Genomic DNA, 24,539 nt, shown 5'->3' with positions numbered 1-24,539 from the left:
GGGAAGCTGCCAATTCACATTAATATCTCTGCAGTTAGCCCCCCTTGTTGTCAACATACTTCTTTCTCTGCTTCCAAACTGTTGCTACAAATTTGTCAGCTGTATGTATGATACACTTCGCTTGATAAGAGGCGTGTGTGGGACCATCAGCATTAGGCATGCCTAGCAGCAAGTTCAAAATAAAGGTTTTTTGTCATCGTCATTGTCGTTGGTTCGCATGCCACCTTTCCATAGCTAACCATGCTCAAGGCGGCTTGCAACATCAAAAGAATCTGTACAATGTAACGAAATGTAACAAAATTTAAGTAGTCATGACAGATAAATGGAAATGTCACAATAGGGATACAATAATCCCCTCATCATTTATAGTAAGGTCTATCAGTAAAGATTCAGAAACGTAACGTACTAACAATTAAACCTCTCCAAAATTAAATCTTGAGCCCAACAAATTGTTGTTGTGTTGTTGCTTAGTTGTTTAGTCGTGTCTGACTCTTCGTGACCCCATGGACCAGAGCACACCAGGCACTCCTGTCTTCCACTGCCTCCCGCAGTTTGGTCAAACTCATGCTGGTAGCTTCGAGAACACTGTCCAACCATCTCGTCCTCTGTCGTCCCCTTCTCCTTGTGCCCTCCATCTTTTCCAACATCAGGGTCTTTTCCAGGGAGTCTTCTCTTCTCACGAGGTGGCCTAAGTATTGGAGCCTCAGCTCCACAGCCCAACAAATTGTTGTTGTTTAGTCGTTTAGTCGTGTCCGACTCTTCGTGACCCCATGGACCAGAGCACGCCAGGCACTTCTGTCCTCCACTGCCTCCCGCAGTTTGATCAAACTCATGCTAGTAGCTTCAAGAACACCATCCAACCATCTCATTCTCTGTCGTCCCCTTCTCCTTGTGCCCTCCATCTTTCCCAACATCAGGGTCTTTTCCAGGGAGTCCTCTCTTCTCATGAGGTGGCCAAAGTATTGGAGCCTCAGCTTCACGATCTGTCCTTCCAGTGAGCACTCAGGGCTGATTTCCTTCAGAATGGAGAGGTTTGATCTTCTTGTAGTCCATGGGACTCTCAAGAGTCTCCTCCAGCACCATAATTCAAAAGCATCAATTCTTCGGCGATCAGCCTTCTTTATGGTCCAGCTCTCACTTCCATACATCACTACTGGGAAAACCATGGCTTTTACTATACGGACCTTTGTTGGCAAGGTGATGTCTCTGCTTTTTAAGATGTTGTCTAGGTTTGCCATCGCCTTTCTCCCAAGGAGCAGGCGTCTTTTAATTTCGTGACTGCTGTCACCATCTGCACTGATCATGGAGCCCAAGAAAGTAAAATCTCCCACTGCCTCCATCTCCTCCCCATCTATCTGCCAGGAGGTGATGGGCCCAGTGGCCATGATCTTCGTTTTTTTGATGTTGAGCTTCAGACCATATTTTGCGCTCTCCTCTTTCACCCTCATTAAAAGGTTCTTTAATTCCTCTTCACTTTCTGCCATCAAGGTTGTGTCATCTGCATATCTGAGGTTGTTGATATTTCTTCCGGCAATCTTAATTCCGGCTTGGGATTCATCCAGCCCAGCCTTTCGCATGATGAATTCTGCATATAAGTTAAATAAGCAGGGAGACAATATACAGCCTTGCCGTACTCCTTTCCCAATTTGGAACCAATCAGTTGTTCCATATCCAGTTCTAACTGTAGCTTCTTGTCCCACATAGAGATTTCGCAGGAGACAGATGAGGTGATCAGGCACTCCCATTTCTTTAAGAACTTGCCATAGTTTGCTGTGGTCAACACAGTCAAAGGCTTTTGCATAGTCAATGAAGCAGAAGTAGATGTCTTTCTGGAACTCTCTGGCTTTCTCCATAATCCAGCGCATGTTTGCAATTTGGTCTCTGGTTCCTCTGCCTCTTCTAAATCCAGCTTGCACTTCTGGGAGTTCTCGGTCCACATACTGCTTGAGCCTTCCTTGTAGAATTTTAAGCATAACCTTGCTAGCATGTGAAATGAGTGAAATTGTGCGGTAGTTGGAGCATTCTTTGGCACTGCCTTTCTTTGGGATTGGAATGTAGACTGATCTTCTCCAATCCTCTGGCCACTGCTGAGTTTTCCAAACTTGCTGGCATATTGAGTGTAGCACCTTAACAGCATCATCTTTTAAAATTTTAAACAGTTCAGCTGGAATACCATCACTTCCACTGGCCTTGTTATTTGCAGTGCTTTCTAAGGCCCATTTGACTTCACTCTCCAGGATGTCTGGCTCAAGGTCAGCAACCACACTACCTGGGGTATACGAGACATCCATATCTTTCTGGTATAATTCCTCTGTGTATTCTTGCCACCTCTTCTTGATGTCTTCTGCTTCAGTTAGATCTTTACCACTTTTGTCCTTTATTATGGTAATCTTTGTACGAAATGTTCCTTTCATATTTCCGATTTTCTTGAACAGATCTCTGGTTCTTCCCATTCTGTTGCTTTCCTCTATTTCTTTGCATTGCTCGTTTAAGAAGGCCTTCTTGTCTCTCCTTGCTGTTCTTTGGAAATCTGCATTCAATTTCCTGTATCTTTCACTATCTCCCTCGCATTTTGCTTGCCTTCTCTCCTCCGCTATTTGTAAGGCCTCGTTGGACAGCCACTTTGCTTTCTTGCATTTCTTTTTCATTGGGATGGTTTTAGTTGCTGCCTCCTGTATAATGTTGCGAGCCTCCATCCATAGTTCTTCAGGCACTCTGTCCAGCAAATCTAAATCCTTAAACCTGTTCCTCACTTCCACTGTGTATTCATAAGGGATTTGGTTTAGATTGTATCTTACCTGTCCAGTGGTTTTTCCTACTTTCTTCAGTTTAAGCTTGAATTTTGCTATAAGGAGCTGATGATCTGAGCCACAGTCAGCTCCAGGTCTTGTTTTTGCTGACTGTATAGAGCTTCTCCATCTTTGGCTGCAGAGAATATAATCAATCTGATTTCGATGTTGCCCATCTGGGGATGTCCATGTGTAGAGTCGTCTCTTGTGTTGTTGGAAAAGCGTGTTTGTGATGACCAGCTTGTTCTCTTGACAGAACTCTATTAGCCTTTGCCCTGCTTCGTTTTGATCTCCAAGGCCAAACTTGCCAGTTGTTCCTTTTATCTCTTGATTCCCTACTTTAGCATTCCAATCCCCTATACCCCACTCTCATAGTTTCTAGGCAGCAGGTTCTGCAGAATTCAGAGTAAAACCAACATTTTAGCAGCTCCTATGAAAGGCCAGCTCCATCCGTCCTCCCCTTCCCTCATCTGTTGCATGGCAGCAGTTATTCCATCAGGCTGTGTCAGTGGCAGAGATGGGAAGCAGCACTCATTCCATCAGCTCTGCGTAAAGACGAACACTTCTCCCCCTGAACTCTTTGTTGCAGCTTGTCATTATAAGAACTACTATTTAAGTTTAAGAATTGGTGCCTGCGTTTGCATTTTTCCTTGTGTTGTGTCTGTTGGCAAGGACATTTTGTTTTGTCTAATTGTATGTTAGCTATTATGGGAGGCTTTGGGCTGAAAAGTGGGTTACAAATGCTCCAGATAAATAAGAAGTAACTCATAACTGTTGACTTGAGGGCAAATGGCACTCACCACTGCTAACTGGATAAATGGCAAATTGCAAGGTTAAGGTATGTGCTTTGCAGCACTGTGACAGTCAAGAAAGCATAATTGTGCAGTAGGGAGGAACTTATTATTATTATTAGTTGTTAGTTATTAATCTGCCCTTCAGCAGGTTCCAGCATGGATTACAATAATTTAAAATTCAGGATTAAAAACAGTTACCTGTGAAGTTGCTTATTAATCCTCTAGAAAACACATTTTAAACTTCTGGTAACCTTTTAAAGATAAAAACCCGATTTTAAATAAAACTATATAGGCTATAAGGGACGCGGGTGGTACTGTGGGTTAAACCACAGAGCCTAGGACTTGCCAATCAGAAGGTTGGCGGTTCGAATCCCCATGACGGGGTGAGCTCCCATTGCTCGGTCCCAGCTCCTGCCAACCTAGCAGTTCGAAAGCATGTCAAAGTGCAAGTAGATAAATAGTTACCGCTCCGGCGGGAAGGTAAACGGCATTTCCGTGCACTGCTCTGGTTCCCCAGAAGCTGCTTAGTCATGCTGGCCACATGACCTGGAAGCTGTACGCCGGCTCCCTCGGCCAATAAAGCGAGATGAGCGCCGCAACCCCAGAGTCGTCCGCGACTGGACCTAATGGTCAGGGGTCCCTTTACCTTTACCTATATAGGCTATTATTGTAATATTATATATCTCAGCATTAAGTTATCCCTGAGCAGGAAGCAGATTGTCAGCATTTAGATATGTTTAACCTAGTTTTGGAGGAGAAGTCTATCAATGTCTTCAGTGTTGCAGTGGTTACATGCTACTTCTAGGATTTGCCTTGCTGGAGAACAACAGTGCGATGAAACTATTGCCCTCATGTCTGCTTCTGGGTGTCCCCAGAGACATTTGGTTGACCGTTAAGGAAGAACAGGATGCTGTACAATCATGATTGTGGAAAAGAGTTGCCTAAGCAGTTTTTAATGGTCTTGGTGTAAAAGGAGCCAAAGTCATGAGAATGTCACATGGCTCCTTTGCTTATAGGAAAAGGAAAGGACAATAAATTAGGAAGTTCTAGGGTCTGCTGTTAAACCTTTTTTGAGCACAACAGATTTGGAGTATTTATTCTCTTTCTTGTAAAGCAACACTCCCAAGTTTTGAAGCAGTAATGTTTTGGACACTGACCAGTTTACTGATAGGAAGAGAGTTCTTTTCTATTTCTAGCAAAGTAAGCAAGGCTGGGATTTGGCACTGTCAACTATATAGTTTTGCCAAACATTTATGTATTGCTTTTGGCATCCCCTTCTGATATAGTAGGAGTTCTGGAGGAGAAGTGAACAAGAGGAAGGATACCATGAAAGGAAATTGAACACCCCCTGCCCCCGGTTCATATTGTCTGTATAAAATGCACAAAGGAACAAAAGAAATCAAATGGTCAACAGTCTTCTACTTCCACTCTGGTTTTCATCTCCACTTTCCTCCCCCTTCCTTAAGTCTCCTTTTCTGTTGTGTTTATCTGTCAACAGAATGAAGTTTATAAAGTCTATCCCTATCAGCAATAATTCATTTCCACTTACTGATACATTTTAAGAGACCCAGGAAGTCTCTCTCTTTTGTATCCATAAATAATTCCCACTGTTCTGAGTGGGGTTATTTGTTGTTTAGTCGTTTAGTAGTGTCCGACTCTTCGTGACCCCATGGACCAGAGCAAGCCAGGCACTCCTGTCTTCCACTGCCTCCCGCAGTTTGGTCAAACTCATGTTAGTAGCTTCGAGTGGGGTTATATGGGGGTTTAATTACACAGGTATTAACTTTGATGGGTATCAGGTAATCACAGTTTATCAGAAATTTAGAATTGTGAGGTGACTCTTGACATAAGAAATTTGTTGAGAAGCTGGTCCCATGATGAAATTGCCAAATATAGCATATACATGCATACCATTTGTGCTGCCATATAGTTCACCAAACATCAGGACTGTTTTTAAAATTGCACTCCTACTGTACCTATATTCAAGCAAGTAAATCAGTTTATGAATGCTCTCCACATTTACTTTCTTTTCAGACCAAATACAGTACCAAATCAAGCTCACACTGTAAGAATGTTAACACCCTCTGGCCAGCAGCATAGCAAGCCACTGGGGTGCCCGTGGCGGGTGGGCGAGCCTTGTGTGTGTGCCCTGCCCATGGAGGCAGACGTCCCTCCTGGCGCATCACCCCATGCTCCATTTTCCAGCAGCACTGGGCCCACTGGAGGGAGGCCATGGCTGAGTGGCAGGTGGCGGCTGGGGCACCTACGTTCCGCCGTTGGGCCACCCTCTGGAAGCTGCCACCCAGTGTGGATTGCCCTCCCCAGCCCCCTTAACTATGCTACCGCCTCTGGCAGCTTATCACTTTGGGAAAGTTTATGTTTTAAATGCTTCTAGAACTTGATTCTTTGTTTGATTGCCTCTGGAACACCTAATAGTTTAAATTTGTTTTTTAATGATATGATTTTAGGATGGTTCCCTGTTCTAGTGCTAATCATGTAGGGTAGCTTGGTAGCCCTAAGGAATCTGCCCTAGTCCTTTCTCTTTGCAGCTACCCCCTGTGTATGACTCACCTTAGGCCAGTGGCACAGGGCACCTACAGCCTTACAGTGGTTTCCTCAAGAGTAGGGGAAGAACCAGCTGAATTCCAACAGTCAAATTAAACTAAATAGTTGCACTAGCAGCCAACTCTGCCAGGTAGTGTGGGATAGCAGCCATGGCATCCTGATGGCCTTGTAAACACAACACAAGCATAAATGGGCCTGGTTTGTTAACAGATGAACAACAGGTGTCTGGGTACTTCAGAACTGGGATAGCCAACCCCAAAAGTGTTGGAGCATAGAATTGGGAATAAAGACAGGTGTACATGACTTTGGCCCGAATAAATGTGCAGAGTTGAGTAGATTTATCTTTCTGCAAGCTTCTTGTAATGTTCTAGTAGGAAGTGAAGAAGCCATAACTGTGGATCTTTATATAACTTTATTATTTAGAACGGAGGGGGAGGAAGTGGTGTATTTCAGTGAAATATGGACATGTTTCCCCTTTTAGTGAATTATGAAAGGATATTGAGAAACGTGTATCTCCGAGGAGGGGAGGGGGGCGTCCCCCCTGCGCTTCTGGAAACTTGATGTATGCAGCATGAGTGTTGGGACTTTTTTTCCAGATGGGAGGAATGTGCCCGGTCCTTAGTGAGGCTTGTTTTGTCTTCAGCCTATTCAGGCCGCATTCTTCCTCCCCTTTAGGGATTTCCTGCTGTGAATCCCCCCCCCCCCCAGGTGAAGAACCTGCACTTCGGTTAAAAATAGATTCTGAAGACTGCCAGGAAGAGTTTGTGCACTGTGGTAGCAGGATTGCCAGAGTGTTCAGGCTTAGAAGTGTTTCATATTTAGGGTGTTTTCTCCTGCAAAGTGATGAAGACTCGCTGGTGCAATATGTACCAAAAAGAAGAATTAAAATAAAGCTATTACACTAATACTGCAGTGGTTTGGAAACTGCAAATGTGGCTATAATGGCACTCTTAAACCATTACGCTTTGGTTGCCTCTTGGGCTTCTTCAAATGCCTCCTTAGATTACTCTGGGAGATTGTGGGGACCAGGGGCTATTTAAATGAAATGTTAAACACATAGCCGTTTCTCTTAGGTTGCTCTTTAAAATAACAGCCGCAAGGAGGTCCTGAATTGGCACAGAAGATAGCTATCTACATATTGACCTGCTTATGAACTTCCCTGGAGCATCTGCCTGCCTTCCTAATACAGGGCGATGGAGTCCTGGGCTCATTGGTTCCTTGGTCTAATCTAGTGTGGCAGTTCATCTCTTGATACGTAGGCACCTATTTCAATTCCCTCCCCACCCCCATTTTAACAGTGTTTAAATACATTCAGCATTGGTCTGGATTGCAGCCCAAGGGTTACTGCTTTGCAAAGTTATTTAAAAACGTTGTGACCTAATTGGCATTTGGTCAACGTGCTATGTATGCCATATATTGTTGTTACCTAGCAGGCATCCTAAGCATTAAGTGACACTGGGGGCCACTGGATAAGATGGTTGGACTTCAACCCGAGAGATCAAGGTTTTAGTCCTAGTTCACCACGGAGTAGGGAATGATTTTCACTGCTTGAACAAACTGAAAATAAAACGGAAGAGCAACCTCTCTCCAAGCTAGAGTGAGGTTTAACACTCAAGGTGGAGAGAGTAACCATGTGGTACTTTTGCAAGATTGAAGTTTCCTGTTCATTGGGTACATTGTCAGAATTCATAAGCTCTGAAGTATATGATTTTTATGAAATGCAGCATTCTCTAATTTATAAACACACACTAAAAAAAGGGGAAGGCTTGTACTTTTTCAAGAACACTAATATCAAAATTGAAGGCAACATTGTGTTCTTCACAGCCGGTTTAAACTTGTTTGCAGTTGCTTCTTGTTTTCAGACTACATGTCTGACAGGTTTGGAATAAGAGGTACTATTATGTTGGTTCTTCAACACACTCAAAATTAGTACATTTTAAGTCTAATTTAAGCCTACTTTCTAATTAGTCTAATTTTGTGTGCAGTTGAGAAGTTTGTCAATATGCGAGGAAAGCTTATAAATATGCAGTCCTAACACAATATCATATCGCCATTTTAAAAACTTTAGTACAAGCCTACTGTCAACATGAGGTTGAATGAATTCCCTTACATCATCTTGTATTTGCTGTCTCCTCACGTACAGCATAGTCAATTGATGGCATGCCTCTTGAAAGGTAGCATACACCTTCCAATCTTTTCTTTTTGTACTTCCGGTGACATCAGATTGTTTGGGGCAAGGTCTTCCAGGAAACTGTAGACTAGATATTGTTCACAGAATTCCTCTTGCCAAGTTACTCTACATTCTGTGGTAAAATGTCATACTCACCACTGAATGTCATTAGACTTGTACCATCAAGTACAAAAAGAAAAGAGTGGAAGGATCTGTGTTGAGGCTGGAATTAGGGGTGAATAGCAACGACATTCAGTGGTGAGTATGACAACCTCAGCTTTAGTAGCTGGAGTCAGTTCCTTCTAGGCCAGGTGGGGAAAGGCCTGCAAGGCAGGAAGCAGGTCTTCCACGTCTCACAGCCAAGATTAAAACTAAATGAGACAGAAGCCACTTTCTGATACCTGCAAGGCTGTTCAAAGTATGTTTAGTGGATTACTCACCCTTATTAATTAATCCTGTTTGCATTGTTGCCATGGACCTACAGTTTTATGATTTGGTTGGTGGGGGGAAGTGTTTTGAGAAGGGGTGCTAACTTGAATTAAATATTGGGGCAGCCAGGTAAGCCCCACCCCACATAATCAATCACATTATGCAGCACGCACACACCATTTGAATGGCAATGCCCATTAACTTTGAGGGCTCTCAGTTTGAGGGTGGCGGCAGCGAAGGGACTTTGGTCCCTAGGAGTTGGCTCTTATGGTTTTGAGAATCTAATTTATCCACTCTTATTGAGTTTAATTTTGAATACCCAAAGGCAATGACCACTTAGAAGTCAGATGTTTGATTTTGACCACGCAACTTTAAAGACTTTGAAGAAAATGTTTGCACTATAAACTTCCAGCTAATAAACATGTAGTTGAATAAGATGTGCCTTGTGTAAGTATTTTACACAGTAAAATCTAGTATGCTTCCTATCTGAGAACAAAACTGCATGCACACTAGAACCTTAACACAAAGCATTTTCTCTCTTGCTGGCTAACCTAAATCTCTTTTTGCCCAGCTAATGGTGTTCCATTCGTGTTGACCATCACTGTGCTTAATCCACAGAATTGTCTTTTTCTATTCTGGAAAATATAAAACAGGGCACAGATAGTACGAAACCCTCCTTTTAATGTGAAGTTGCAATCCCAGGGTATTTTTCTTCAATTCCTACCTTAATAGCACCAGCCTTTTCTTCTGTCAGGTTATTTAGCAGCACACTGTACTTTGGCATGTTAGCAAAATACTGTTGTGTTGCAGTGCGACCTGTGAGCTCCTCATGGCATAATGTTCAACTGCTTTGATGTTTCAAAGATTCTGTTAAATAGAAATTAAATGATGCTATCCTACTTGCCCCACACTTTACTATTGCCATGGTCTTGCAAGTTTTGTTTTCAAAGGTGCAGCATGTCTTCTTCAAACAACAGCGACTTGGCAAAATTCAAGACTGCAGCATTTTTGGCTATCCAAAGTAGACTTAGAAAACTGTGATGTGAGATACCTGTGATTAGTGAAAATATCTTTGTAGTGATGATGTTAAAGTGGCTCACTAGTATAGGAGATGTGGTTTGTATGCCGTTGGTTCCAGGTTCCAATGCCTGGCATTTGCAGGTAAGACTGAGAAGAGCTGTGCTTAAAACCTTGAAAAGCCACTTCCAGTCAATGTAGCTAGCAGTGAGCCAGATGGATCAGTGATCTGATATTGTATAAAGCAGTATCGTCTGTTGCTAGGGGAGACTGCATCTGAGGAGAAGGTTGAGAAGAGAGCGTAGACCAAACAGTCTGCTGCTGATTCAACTGATCATTGTTATCAGGGGGGAACCAATGAAGAAAAACCTGAAAACAGAAAAACTAAACCACGTGAAAGCAAAGCATTAAGTGCAATATTATGATCTAGGGCAATAAAACAAGATGATGCAGCCATCCATAAAATAACAGTTATATTGGAAATAGCACATTAATGAAACCCCCCATTAATAGCAAATTAAATTCAAATACAGGAAGAAAAGTCCACTTGGTAGGACAGCCATGCAGATAACCTATTACTCTAAAAATCTTACGAGTTCTCTGTAGGCCAAATTATTGCAAGCAGTATTTTTATCAAGGACAGGGGACACACAGTGTTGCATGTGATAACCTCTATGCAGTGTCATAATAAAAAGTACCGTAGTGCATAATAGCCATGAAATAGCTTAATCAATGGTGGTGTCAAAATAATGTCAAGGAACCTTTACTTAAAAACAGTGGGTGGTATTCTACTAACTTGTTCCTTCAGCACAAAGATTTCCACTTGCATAATGGAACTCCCCCTCCCCAAACCTTTTCTGCAAGGTTGGGTGAACCCCAAAAACCGATTTAAGGGGTGCGTGGGGAGAGTAGGAAGAAAGTTCCATTGCACAGACAAAAATACTTGCACTGATGGAACGAGTTAGCTAGCTGTTGCTCGGTGAGCGCATGTTTTGATGTGAGCAGCACTGAAATGAATGAAAAATTATTTGTTTAGCATACATGGTGACAGATACTTTGGGGAAAGTGTTGAAACCAGAGTTAGATTAGCAATCTTTAGAAAAGTTGGTGATGCTGTGGGTGATAGTATTGCTAAATATTGCATTACTCATTTGAAGTTACTGAAAATACTTGTGTTGCTCTATTGTAATCGTTCCATCAGTTTCAAGTATTTCTGCTTGCTAGACGGAACCATCTCCCCTGTCCTGCTCCCATGCTGCTCTGGGGAGGGAGAGGTGTTCTCGCTCTCTCTCTCTCTCTCTCTCTCTCTCTCTCACACACACACACACACACAGAGAGAGAGAGAGAGAGAGAGCGCCAATTTCAGAGAGAGGCACAGGTGCCCCATTGGTCTAACAGGACGTTGCACTTGTTGTCACTAGGGCATGTATTTAGTTGAATCTAGCCCTCTGTCTAGATGCACAATAAAGAAATGTTGCACAGGGTCTTGATTATCCTCAGAGTAATAAAAGCCCTTCAGTCAGCAATGGAATGAAGCATTGCCTCTATATTTTAACAGATCTTATAGACCTACATTGAGCCATAAACATGGATGTCATACAGCACATGTGCATATGTTGACTATTATATTAGATGTCTGACATAACCCCACCCTCAAAGAGCTGACTTGGCAGCTGTTCAGTTGATTTTGTTTGGCTAAAGCCTCTGTCAGTGGCTAGATACCCAGACGGGCAGGACTGTGCTTTGTAATAATTGTGGGGTTTTTTTGCTGCATTTTTAAAGAAACAAAGGTTGCTGTTTTCAAGGTATGTTGGCAGTATTCAATCTTAAGATATAGAAAGTCACATGAATTATTTTATTCAATTTATTTATTTAGATGATCAGGCCCTCTTGATTATTTTTAGTGTGGCTCGATTGGCGGATTTACACCTAGGTTTTCATCTCTATGGCATAGAATGGTTTGGGGGCAGGTTACCCTGCTTGCATGTGTAAAATAGAGCATTGCGGACAAACACTAAATATTTTGAAATGCTTTGCATGCATTCCAGGTTGCTTAAGGATGGGGGCGATGGGGTTTATAAATAAATGTATCTGCAAACGCAATCTTCACAAGGATTGTGCCAAGTTTTCTGAAGATCACTTGCTTGTCCCAAAGTGGCAGAGCAATTGTGGTGCAAAACCCCCAGCAATGATGACAACATCTCCCCCCACCTTTCTATTTGCATCTTCTCTGGGAAATGCTCCCCACCTCCCTTAACACTTCGTGTTCAGTGCTGTTATAAAGAAAACAGTTACTTGGCATACCCTCAAAATGTGTAAAAGGTAGGACCTTTCAGTTACTGTGCTTTTATTTTTGTGGACAAACCAGGCATGATTCAAATCCTTGTGCACAGCAGTTTCCTTTTCCTTTTGTTTGAAATGCAATGTATGCTTGGAGATTCCCTGTTGTGGAGGTAGAAAGGAATGGGAAAGCCCCTGTAGGTGTGGGACTCTGCTTCTGAAACACATTTGGTGTGGGCGTGTATTATCTATATCTACACACACACTCGCTCACTCACTCACAGAGCTGCTTTCTTTCTGGATGATTAATTCATTAGATTTCAAAATAACAATTCAATTAGCTGGTGCATTAGGGAAGTTGCTGAACTCAAGCTACTGTCTCCAGAGGAGAAACCTTTCAATTTTAATCCTTTTCCCTTGATGAATGGGAAAATGTCAACACCAGTTAGTCTGGATTTACTGTTTGGGTTAAGGGTTTTTTTAATTTTTTTTACAGTAACTCGCTTGAAAAACCTACAAGAAAACCACTGGCATTGTGTGCCTTATTTTATAAATATCGGGCGCACATTAACTAAAGCAGCCTCTTCACCTAAGCCTCATTCTGGAGAGCTGCATGTACTTGGATATGCAGTCTGCCCTTTTATTTGACTAGAGGGTTCCAGTCTGCGCATGTAGGAACATATAAAGATGCCTTATTCCGAGTGAGACCAAGTTATTAAATACATGCTGTTGATTCCTGACTGACAGCTGCTGTTCTTGTTCTTAGGCAGCGCTCTTTCCCAGCCTTGCTACTTAAGCTCTTTTAACTGGAGGGCCCCGACACTGGAGGAAATTTTATACATGCAGAGGATGTACTTGACCTATAAGATTCTTCTCACATGTTTCTCTGTGTGTATGGATTAGGAGTGTCTGTTGAAATGAATGAACAAGCTTCTATAGTTGCTTCTCCCAGTGTTCTTCATATGCACCAGGATGTGGCTCTACAGCTGTAAAACTAATTATAGTAACAGTTGAGCATGGGTAGGACAACCATGTTTGTTCTCCAGCAAATACAAGGTTTACGTTCCACTCCTAGTGTCAAAACGAACGGCACAAGACCTTTTGACTGCATTGTAAACATTTATATCATTGTATTCTGCAAATGTTAAGGAACTGGTTCCTTCTTGCTATAAATAACAGTATATAACAGAAGAGCTAAAGACCATGTGAGAAAGGGTTTTGGGAGACTTCTCAAAGTCCTTGTATTTGGTCATCTACCTAGAGTAAACATCCTTTAATGTCAGTAGTTGTGAAAATAAGGAAATTCATTTAAGACTTTACATTTATATTGTACTTTACACCACTACAGCTAAAACCATATATAACAAAACCCACCTCCCCTAAGATGGAGGAACTATGAGGTTATTTGGTACCCACATACATATGTGGTGGACCTGCCCAATCCAGCAGAGTTTCTGGAATCAAATATTTGCAAACTGCAGTGCAATCGCGGGGTGGACTGTGAATGCTGTGCTGGAAATTGCTTCATTGTCAGAGGCCCACTTTGCACATAACACTAAGTTAAACCATGTCTCAGTATTAGCCAATAAAACAGCAGTATCGAAACATATACAAGTAAATTAAACAGAAATTCAGAAATTAGTCAGACATGGAGGGCAGGGTCCAATCTTTTGAGTTAGGGAAAGCTGGTGCAAAAAGATATGCCTTCACAAGACATCTGAAGCAATGGATGGTTGCTGCTTTATGCATGGCAAAGTCGAGGGCATCCCACAGTACAGTGGCAACAACAGGAAATGCTTGTTTTTGGGTCACCACCCTCTGATACTGTCTAGGGTGCACTGCCACAAGTAACATTTCTGCACATGATCTAAGGATAGAGGGGGATGTGTGTGTAGTGGCTAGCCTACTATACAACACGTAGATTTCAGAATGGCATAGCTAGAGAACAACAGCAAAGAGGAGCAAAGAGGCCATGATCCAGTCTCCCAAAACCTGGTTGTTTGTTTGCTTAGTGTGGTGTGTGAACCATCCCGATGTAAATTATGTACTCTGAATACGCTAAAAAGCATTGCACAAATTCTAAGTATTATTTTTAGAAGTGGTAGGGGAGGGGGGAAATCCCACTGGGCACATGCAAGACCTTGGGCATGCCTGAGCAGCACTGCAGATTCCAGCCATGATACATCCATTCATCTAAGGAAAGGCAGCAACTGCTTTAGGCATGTCCAAAATATGTGTGACTGCATATACATGGTTTGCACCAAACCCAGAAGTGACCCAAAAACATCACCAAAAGGGGCAGGGGTTTGGCGGGGCGGGGTCTCTGTAGGCTTTCAGTGGGTGTTCCGATTATATGCGACTTCAGTAAGCACACAGTGCCTCAAAATGTAATCCCCGCACAAATAGGTCACTGCCTGTAATGTAGCTTTTGAATGCAGATGCTTCCTTTTGTTCCAGCTGTGGATGTACTCTCACCCACAGGTAAGAGACTCCAGTTACATTTAGAAATGGCTTTGTGGGAGGGGAGCAGAGCTTGTTCTTCTTTAATCCCAAAGGTTAGGTTTTTCACATGCAGTGCAGCTTTTCCTGTCAGGTTTAGCATGGAAGGCTAGAAGCATTTTCCTTCTCTGGTACTTCCATTTCAGTGTGTGGGAGGGCCCTTTGGAGACTGCACTCATATAAATGCTCATTTATTCAGTAAGCGCGGTGCTCAACCTGTTCAGAGAGGTGATTACAAACACTCATTTTATTTTTGTTTAATTTTTGTCAGGGGTGGTTCTGCTGTCTGAAGACCTGGCACGAGAAATGGGGTCAGGAGGTGTTTGCTTGGGAAGTCTCTAGGAACAGAACTGGAAATTTGCCAGACAACACTGAGTCATAATATACATGCTCCAAGCTATCGCAGTACCTCATGAACTCACTCTTCAAATAAAATAATCACTGTTGTCAAGCTGTATACATACAATAAAACAAATAGCCTAGCTTCTCCTCTAGAGGTTCTTTGCTACATTGGACTCTGGCTCCTGTTTGCTGAAGGCTAGTCTTAACCTAAAATCTGCTGATGTGTTTAACAGGAGGAAACTAAGGCAGAAACTCATGGTCTTTTAAGTCAAGTTAGCACAATACAGAAGCATGGTGCCAGAGCAACATACAAAGTTTAAAATACATTGTCACCAGCCTGATTTCTGGCATGCACAACAGAACACCACCTTGAAGATCTCAACTGGCAGACAGTATCATACAATTGGAGAATTGTAGAGTTGGAATGGACCATGAGGGTCGTCTAGTCCAAACCCCCTGCAGCGCAGGAATCTTTTCCCAAACATGAGGCACGGACCCACAACTCTGAGATTCAGAGCCTCGTGCTCTACTGACTCAGCCATTTAGGGTTTTAAAAGTCAGAACCAGCACTTTGAACTGGGCTGGACACGAATCAGAAGTCAGTGCAAGAATGATGTGAAGAGTGCAAATGATGTGAAGATGCCTGGCGGAAATATGGGAATGAACTCTGCTTAGTAGTACTTGAGTGTGAAAACATACTATTAGAAGTGTGTGTGAAAATATTAGGTGTTTGGTTGGTGGTGTTAATTAAAATTACATTTAAATATATAAGAGTTTCAAAGTGACTTACAGGAAAACAAAGCAAAATGAAAACACACACCACAACCCCCCCCCCAAAAAAAACCCCCTCAATGATAAAACAGGAAAATTGTATTTCAGATCTAGAGTGGGAGCTAGATTAGCTGAACTTGCTTGTATTTTCCAGATCTGATATTACATAGATTTACACCACCAGGAATTATATCAGCTTAGCAGCTGTATTTTCCAGTATCTACAGAAGGGGAACCAGAAATAATCTCCTTCTAATTCAACTTTTAAATGACAAGTTGTCCACAACCAAGGCAAACGGTATGTCAGAAATACCTTTCACTTGAGTCTCCTTTTCAGTGTCCTCTGTGTTAGACTGATGACGGTGATGTCCCAGAAGATGGATTGTACCTTTCGTAGGTCACTAGCTCTGTTGCTCAGTGTGTGCCAGGAATAATCTAAAAATTAATCCCATCAGCAGAATTCAATTTGTCAGTGAAACAATACAAACGGCTGCGTTTTCTCTCTTCACGTCCTAATTAATTAGATTTTAGGCTAGTTAATTAAATTGTAGGTTTCTTGCTTTCTGCTAGAATTCTACGTGAAACACATCTTAGATAAGCATGCATTCTTTTTTCTGATACCGAAAAGAAAAAATCGCTTTCACTGATGTGTAATCATGATTGCAAACTTTTATGAAGACCCTGTCCATATAACGTTGCTAATCTCCCTTTGCTTCGTCCTCATTTCCCTGTGCCTCTGCAGTATTTAGATTGCAAGCATGTGAGCAGGGTCTTGTCGTTAGTTTTCATTTTTGTGTGTGAAGCGCCTAAAGCATTACACAGCTTTAATAGGAGCAGAAATGTGCTTTTTGTGGGGAGGGGGCAGGACGACTCATCTTTGAGCTTATTTCATGTTAATAGCAAAAGTGGTGGTGTGTTGTGCTCTTTCAGCAGAGAAGTAGAAATTATGAAACGTATTGTCTATGTTTTGTTTTCATTGTTTTGTTTTTGCATGTGGTGTGTATATCTGTGCGTACACACACACATACATACATACATACATACATACAAACAAGCAAGCAGTAGTTGCACACTGGGTCAAACAAGGTACACCTCATGTTTCCAATTTCTTAACCATGAATAAGGGATTGGGAGAAAGTTCCAGCATCATGTATCGTCCTTCCTTGGCCTTTCGCTGACTTAATCATGTCAAGCATTTCCTAACAGAAATGGATATTTCCTATTTTGATTGACTTATATAAGTGCTAACTTTAATTATTAGTTAACACTAAGACTTACTGGCGTGGTTCACATAACTTGGTTAGCCAAGCTCTGACTTCAGACTACTGGCCATCTGCTCCTCTACTTATCTCCAGTCTTTTTTTACTTCTGTGCACACTAACCACCTCAAAATTAGCGAGGAGAGAGTTTATCCAGAAGCCTGGGTTTGGACAACACACACAATTTGACTTAGCTCAGTGCGGCAATAAAATATGTGAAATACCCCATTAACATGTCTCATATGGATGCGACCAAGTTGTGACTCTGATTATCATTAAATTTTGAAAACCTCAGGCCTGACACTTAGGTTACTTCAACAACAAGGCAACCACCGTAACAACAAACCTTCCAGTTCCGTGAGTCTTGACACTGAGCAGCTTTAATCCACTTTCCCAAGGACTGATGTGATGCGGGCTGGAACTGCAAGGTGGGCTTCTCGTGTGATGCTCTGGGGCTTCTTCTGTGCCACCGCTGTAATAGAAGTTGCTCTATAGCCCAGTGGTTAGAGCACAGGCCTTGTAAGACAGGGGTGTCAAGTTCGATCCTTGCTGGGACCTGAGTGGTTTTCCCCTTCCTCTTTTGGGAACAGCTGGGATAGCTCATTCAGTAGGGCGAAAGACTCTTAATCTCAGAGTCATGGGTTCAAGAGCCATGCTGGGCAGAAAATTCCTGCATTGTAGGGGTTGGACTAGATGACCCTCATGGTCCCTTGCAGCTCTACAATTCTCTGATTCTAAGTAGTGGGCATTTGTGGTTTAATTCTTTAGTTTCTATTGCATACTTTATGAATATTTAAGGTTATTTGCTGGGAAGGGATTGTCTTTCAGATATAATTTTTGTCGTTATTTTCCACATTTCCGTGCTCGTGATGAACCTACTGGTGGGGGCTGGCTGTGTGCAAGAAAATAAGAAAGGTTCTAAGTTTTGTTTGGGCATGCTTGCCTTGAGAACTCTTCCACAGATGCTGTCATTCTGGCTCAAATGTGCATATGCTTCATGTTCAAAGGAATCTAGGCATAATTTTCTCCTGTTACTGTGCAGTAGTGCTTCCCCAGTGTATAATGATCGTCTTCTGCCAAATTGCTAACTTGCTTTGCTATCACTACTATTTTGCTGCCTGTTTTCCTTTTCAGGCAGTCAAGTAATCTGTCACAGAACTGAAAGCAAACATTTGGGCTCAGTGATCAGAGGATTGCTTTCAGCCTTAAGTATCCAGGATGTATCTCGCTCAAAATAGGTTTTTGTTTTTGTTAAAAAAATGTTGCAGTCTTATTGACCATACTTGTCATGCAGCGTGTAAACTTTCTTACCCTCTGGAATGGATTATTGATACTGGTGTTTGGATTTCTTACTGAACTGTGTTAGTGAGTTGGCTCATGTTTTCCGAAATGAAGGTCATCCAAAAAACTCTAATTTTCTCACTTGGCAGTGGTGCAGCCCTTGAGAAACTCTAGGGCAAAGAACTGTTTTCAAAAAACATGTTGGCAGAATGGGGAAATTGGAACATAGGAAACATGATAGCAAAAGATTAGTATTTTATATGGGTTGTATCCAGCTAAATTCAGTTCAGAATATACCCATTGAAGTTAACGGGCCTGTTAGTCTACTCCCCCCCCCCATTTATTTAATAATTTGATAATAATTATGAATAATCAACAAAACCCTGCTCCAAAAAATACTTTGCATCACAATATTCTGCAAGTACGTATGAAATAACATAAGGGACGCGGGTGGCGCTGTGGGTAAATCCTCAGTGCGTAGGACTTGCTGATCGTAAGGTCAGCGGTTCGAATCCCCGCGGCGGGGTGAGCTCCCGCCGTTTGGTCCCAGCTCCTGCCCACCTAGCAGTTCGAAAGCACCCCTAAGTGCAAGTAGATAAATAGGGACCGCTTACTTAACGGGAAGGTAAACGGCGTTTACGTGTGCTGCGCTGGTGCTGGCTCGCCAGAGCAGCTTCGTCACGCTGGCCACGTGACCCGGAAGTGTCTTTGGACAGCGCCGGCTCCCGGCCTCTTAAGTGAGATGAGCGCGCAAACCCTAGAGTCGGTCACGACTGGCCCATATGGGCAGGGGTACCTTTACCTTTACCTTTATGAAATAACATAAAATTGCAGCCTTATTCTTACAAAACCTAAAGACCTATCAGAACTTGCTTTTGCAGAGATTGCAGTATTGTAGAAGGCAAGCAGTTTCCGCAGAATTTATGTCTGCATTCACTTGCAGTTGTTGTTATTATATAAGAAGGGGTTTTTTTTGCCATCATAGCCAAATCCCCAAGTTTGTTAAACCATTCTTTCCAGGGAGGCAGTAATGTAACCCGTTTTCAGCCAATAACATCCTTGCAGCTATTAACAAATAGGGTGGCTATTACAATTGTTCTGTCTACGCAAGCATTGCAGTTTGCCAGATAGAACGACCCCCCTCCCCCATGTGCTGTTCCAGGGGTTCTCCCACACAAATCCAGCCAATTTCAGGAGGTGCAGGAACATGTGGGGGGGGGGAAGCCCCATCGCGCAAGAGGGTGTTCTTGGTAGGGCTGCCACTGATGGGGTTCATTGGGTGAATTCCGCCCATAGGGTTTAAGTTTGTTATCTTCCTTCTTCTTGGTGGTGATACATAGTTCGGCGATATCAGTACGGGATCTAAGGGAACTTCATATTTCAATATTTCTGTTATTATTCTAATAATAATATTACAGTATTTTTGTGCTTAACTAAATGTCTGCTACATGGTAAAATGTTCCATTCTCCTTTTTCACCTCCAGCACATTTTTGAATATGACTTATTTATTGCTCCCTTCTATTAAAAATTAAAGCCAAGAAAACAGATGTCTTACATTTTTGTGTGTTTCATTTTATTTGCTTATTTCTTCAAAAGAATGTTTTTTAATCCCATCCATTATCCTATAGACCTTACAGCGGTATTTTGTCTTCACAACAACCCCAAAAGTTTGTTTTTTGAAAAAGCTGAAAACTCATCTTGGCAGCCAGAATAACGTATATGTGCATGTTTTGAAATATTAAGTAAAATGTCTCATTTCTTTTTTTCTTGTTCTATTAGGATGATAGTGATGGGATTCCATGGTCGGAGGAGAGGGTGGTACGAAAAGTCCTTTACTTATCCCTAAAGGAATTCAAGAATGCGCAGAAGAGGCAGCATGGGGATGGCATCAATGGGAGTCTCAAAGGCGTGAATGGTAAGTTTCTTGGCGGATCAGCTTTGCTCCAGCTCTGTGTGCTATGTTTGGGAGTCACAGCAGAAGTTTCTTGGAGCCTGCTTTCCCCCTTCTGTTTCCCTGTTATGTGTCACATCATACAACTGTGTGAGCAGTCAGTTCATTGAGGGGGAAGGAACTTGCTTTCCATGTTTCTGGCAACCTCTTTTGGAAGCCTGTTTCTTCCTGAGCAAGATCAAGTCTACGTAGTCTAGCATTGCAGTTTCTCACCGTGATCGAAAGACTAATGGAGAATTGATGTACCGGTTTTATGATGAAGAGAAGTTTACTACAAGTGCACCCGTTTGGAAACTCATGGAAGCAGCGGAGTGGTAAAATTGTTTTTGTTGCATGGAGAAGTGATACAGATGACTGTCTTCTTGCTGCAGTGGTCATACATTTTCTTTTTTAAAAAAATAATTTTTATTAACCAGCCAATCAAATCAAATCAAATCAAATCAAATCACATAAATTCCGAATTACAAAGCCAAATTTTAAATTTTGTTGAGGGAACCCATTTTTCAAGATCCGAAGGGGGATTCTGATCATCTTCTTGCTACTGCGTTAATGTCCAAATCAGTCCAAACAAAGTTATCCAGACTTATCTTGCTGTTTCCACATCACATCTTGTTCATATATTTTCTCTTTTTTCTTTATGATCTCTTCTGATAATCTCCTTAAGCCGATAAACACCAATAATAATCCTGTGTGAATTTTTTCGTTCTTCCAGTCCTCAAATTGAGATGGTTTCCATATATCATCGCCTTCATAGATAACAGCGCTCTTTCCATCATTAATTACAGAACTGTCGTTCTTAAGTCCCACTGAGGAGTTTCACCCACAATATAAAGACAGCACTATTTCTCTATTTCTCCTCTCAGACTTAAGTCCTCCGACAGAACTTCCCAATATGGTGACGGTATTTTTAACTGCGTCATTCCAAAGCCCTTATACATTCTACGCTCTTCTTAAAACATGCTTTGGTTCGAAAGTTTATCTCCACACAGCCTTAAATCCACAGCTTAAGTCCTCAAAACGACATTTCTGACTTGTGAGTGGGGGGATTCTTGTTTAATCACATAAAGGAATGAAAGGAAAGTTTTTTCCCCCTCCCCCATCAGTCCCTTTGCCATACCGAGTCTTGGCGTATCTTCTCATGATTTATACTTGTTCCCCCGACTCGTCTTGTTTTATCAGCGATCTCTTCTGTTAGCAGTCTTTACTCCCCCTTCTTCCTTGAAATATGTGCATTCACTTCATCCAAATTGGTTTTTTTTTTTTTTTAAGTTCTTGCAGCTAGTGGCGCGGATCAGAGACGGCGTCCAGGAGCGCCGAAATCCCACAGGAGGGCATTGTGCCTAGTGCCCCCATCCCCACAAATTCGGGGGTGGTATAGGGCACAGCAGGCAAGGGCAGTCCCCCACCACAATCCTGGGGGGGGGGGTAGGGAGGCTATTTACTCCCATCACAGCCTCCAATTTACCTCGTGTGGGTCGGAGAGATGTTATTGTCAGCCATCTTCTGATGCGCCCCTAGTGGTCCCCTCTGTGGTCATACATGTTCATAACTTAAATAACTTGCATAACTAAAATGCCCGTCTATATTTGCTCATGTTTGTGTATTGCATAGGCAATCGTTAAAAAATTATCCCTTTCAAATTAGTTGAGCCTCATCCAGAAAATCTTGGAGCATTCTTTTAACAAATATTTTCACTAAACGAAAGGAGGAGAAATGTCACTGTATACCTTCTTATTTAGCTTTCGTTCGACAACCACAGCAGTTACTTCCAACCTATCTAGAGTATTTCCCAAATGTCTGCATAACTGCATGCTTACCAGCATATTACAACAGCAGCTGGCTGCTTGTGTAGTTTTCCTTGTGCTTGTACGTTGCATCATTTCTGATGCGTCATATTTCAGCACTTACTCATTGAGAACTTGGGTGTTTGTTAATAAAGATACAAGGATGTGAGCTGTTTATCTACAGAAGATCTACTGTGCGGTCAATTTATAGCATCTCACATCTGAAAAAGAAACTCCCTCAGTTTTCTCATAAATACCAATCTGAAAGATAGTCATGTTTTAGCAGCAAACCATACCAATTTTCCTGGACAAGTACACACAACAGCTTTGGCTTTCTGTATGGCTCTGCTTCGTTGATCTTCCATCAAACAGTTTCTTTAAGGAAGGTTTCTTATTCCATTGTGTGTGTTTTTACTCTATAGTCTGCAGGGAGCAGAAAAGGCCTTGAAGGCGTAATGCACAACAACTGTATGTTGGGAAGCTTTGAGGGAGTGCCAGGTTACAGAGCATGACTGAGATTTTATAGTGTCTGGTTTCTTCCAAGTAAACTTGATGAAAAGCGGGTTAACCCAGTTTTCTATCTCAGAACAGCTCACACACAAGGGAGTACACATCTACATCAAGAACTGCACTCTGAAAATACAAACTGCACCAGTAAAACACAATGTGTATGGCCTTGAAGTGTTACAAACTGACAAAATGTAGGAAGGTTTTCTTAATTTGCATAACTTTGCTAATTCTGATTTCAGCTACAATCCTGTACTCACTTAACGTGAAAATATGTTCTATTGAACTCAGTGGTGTTTACATCTAAAAAGACATACATAGATTGCAGAGTTAGAATTACTTTAAAGGTAAAGGTAAAGGACCCCGGACAGTTAAATCCAGTTGCGGACAACTCTGGGGTTGTGGCTCTCATCTCGCTTTACAGGCCGAGGGAGCTGGCGTTTGTTTGCAGGCAGTTTTTCTGGGTCATGTGGCCTGTATGACTAAGCCGCTTCTGGCGCAACGGAACACCCAAACCAGAGCAGCGCACAGAAACGCCATTTACCTTCCCACCAGAGTGGTACCTATTTATCTATTTGCACTTTTTTTGGCGTGCTTTCGAACTGCTAGGTTGGCAGGAGCTGGGACCAAGCAAGGGGAGCTCACCCTGTCACGGGGATTCGAACCGCTAACCCTTCTGATCGGCAAGCCCAAGAGGCCCAGTGGTTTAGACCACAGTGCCACCTGTGTCGCTATAGAATTACTTTAGACTTATGTGAATATAATTGCATCAGTCTGAACCCTTATGAAGCAGAGGGGTTTTTTTAAGGAATAGTATTGTGGGGAAAATTTGTTGAGTGAGGTAGAGTATGTGTTGCTGTATGTCCAGAGGAATGTGATACAAGGCCTTGAACATCAACATAACACACAATCTATTTACCCCATGGCAGAACAGTGGAGCCTTTGACAGACACTGGCTGAAATCCTGTGCACAGAGTCTCAGGACTGTAAACACATATATTCAAATCATTTGCTCCCAACTTCCCAATGCCTGATGAAAGAAGAACATGTTCACTTTGTGATGAAAAGCTAGCAATGAGGAGGCGCAGTCATATTTCTAGTGGGAAGGAATTGTATAACCAGGGTGCCACAGCAGAGCAGGCCCTATCTTGAGTCACTGCATATTGCAGTCATAGGAAGGACCATGAGGAAGACCACTCTCACAGATCTTAAGGGTCCGAGGTACCAAATATTGAGAGAGGTACTCCTTTGATTATGCATGTCCCAAACCATATAGCACTTTATAAACTAATGTCAAGATTTTAATTGAGCCCAGTAGCAAATCAGCAGCTGGTCCAGTTCCTCAGGAATTGCTGCCATTTGAGTTCACAATGCCGCTCAGTAGCCTGGTGGCCACATTCTACGCCAATTTCAGTTCTTCACTATCTTCAAGGGTAGCTTCATGTAGAGCACATAAAGGGATGGTCTTTATACAAGGTGCTCAGTGCAGATTTTGCCAGTTTCTTTCGACAACAGAAACTTGAGATTGATTAATTAAAAACAAGGAAATAGGCCCTTGACGAAGGCATTTTGGGCCAAAACATGTTGGGGCCATTGTATAAATAATTGTATAAACCCATCAGTTTTTTGGTGTATGTGAGATTCATTTCTCTTTTTTAAACACCAAACCATGGTTTGGCATTATGTCTCAACAAAACCAATGTCGTCTGTAGTGATTTAGAAGGATGAAATTTAATAAACAGATGAGTTAAGTTATCTACATATTTTCTTTACTAGGTATTTGCTTTGTTGCCTCTGGATATTCACAGGGTATAGAATGACCACTGTCCTGTTTCTACAATGTGCCTTTGTTCGTTTTGTTTCTGTTCCACCATGTGGGAACACTAAAATCAGAAGGGGATATTTTTGTGTGATGTCAGGAAACCCTTTGTAGCATTCAGTGGGAGTCTTTCTCACTCTGGGAAACAGGATAACACATCAGCAAGCCCAAGGGAACATGTGCTGTAATTTTGAATGTTACTATCTGGTATTTCAGCAACGGTTTTAATAAGCCTAGGCCTTGGGTTTGAGATCGTGATAATCAGTTTTTCAGAGGTCTCTT

General features: G+C 42.2%; 1 protein-coding gene across 3 annotated transcripts in view; it reads left to right on the top strand.

Annotated features, from left to right (window-relative positions):
• JARID2 (jumonji and AT-rich interaction domain containing 2) overlaps nucleotides 1–24,539 on the top strand; it is a 208,527-nt gene that overhangs the window by 79,554 nt on the left and 104,434 nt on the right. For all 3 annotated transcript variants that reach the window (XM_082234204.1, XM_082234203.1, XM_082234205.1), the window contains exon 2: nucleotides 19,976–20,111. In XM_082234204.1, the coding sequence (XP_082090330.1) occupies nucleotides 19,976–20,111 (136 nt within the window). The remainder of the gene's footprint in view (nucleotides 1–19,975; nucleotides 20,112–24,539) is intronic.

This window comes from Podarcis vaucheri, assembly GCF_965113315.1.
Source record: "Podarcis vaucheri genome assembly, chromosome: 8".
Lineage (NCBI taxonomy): Eukaryota > Metazoa > Chordata > Lepidosauria > Squamata > Lacertidae > Podarcis > Podarcis vaucheri.
This window is presented reverse-complemented; position numbering and strand designations above follow the sequence as displayed.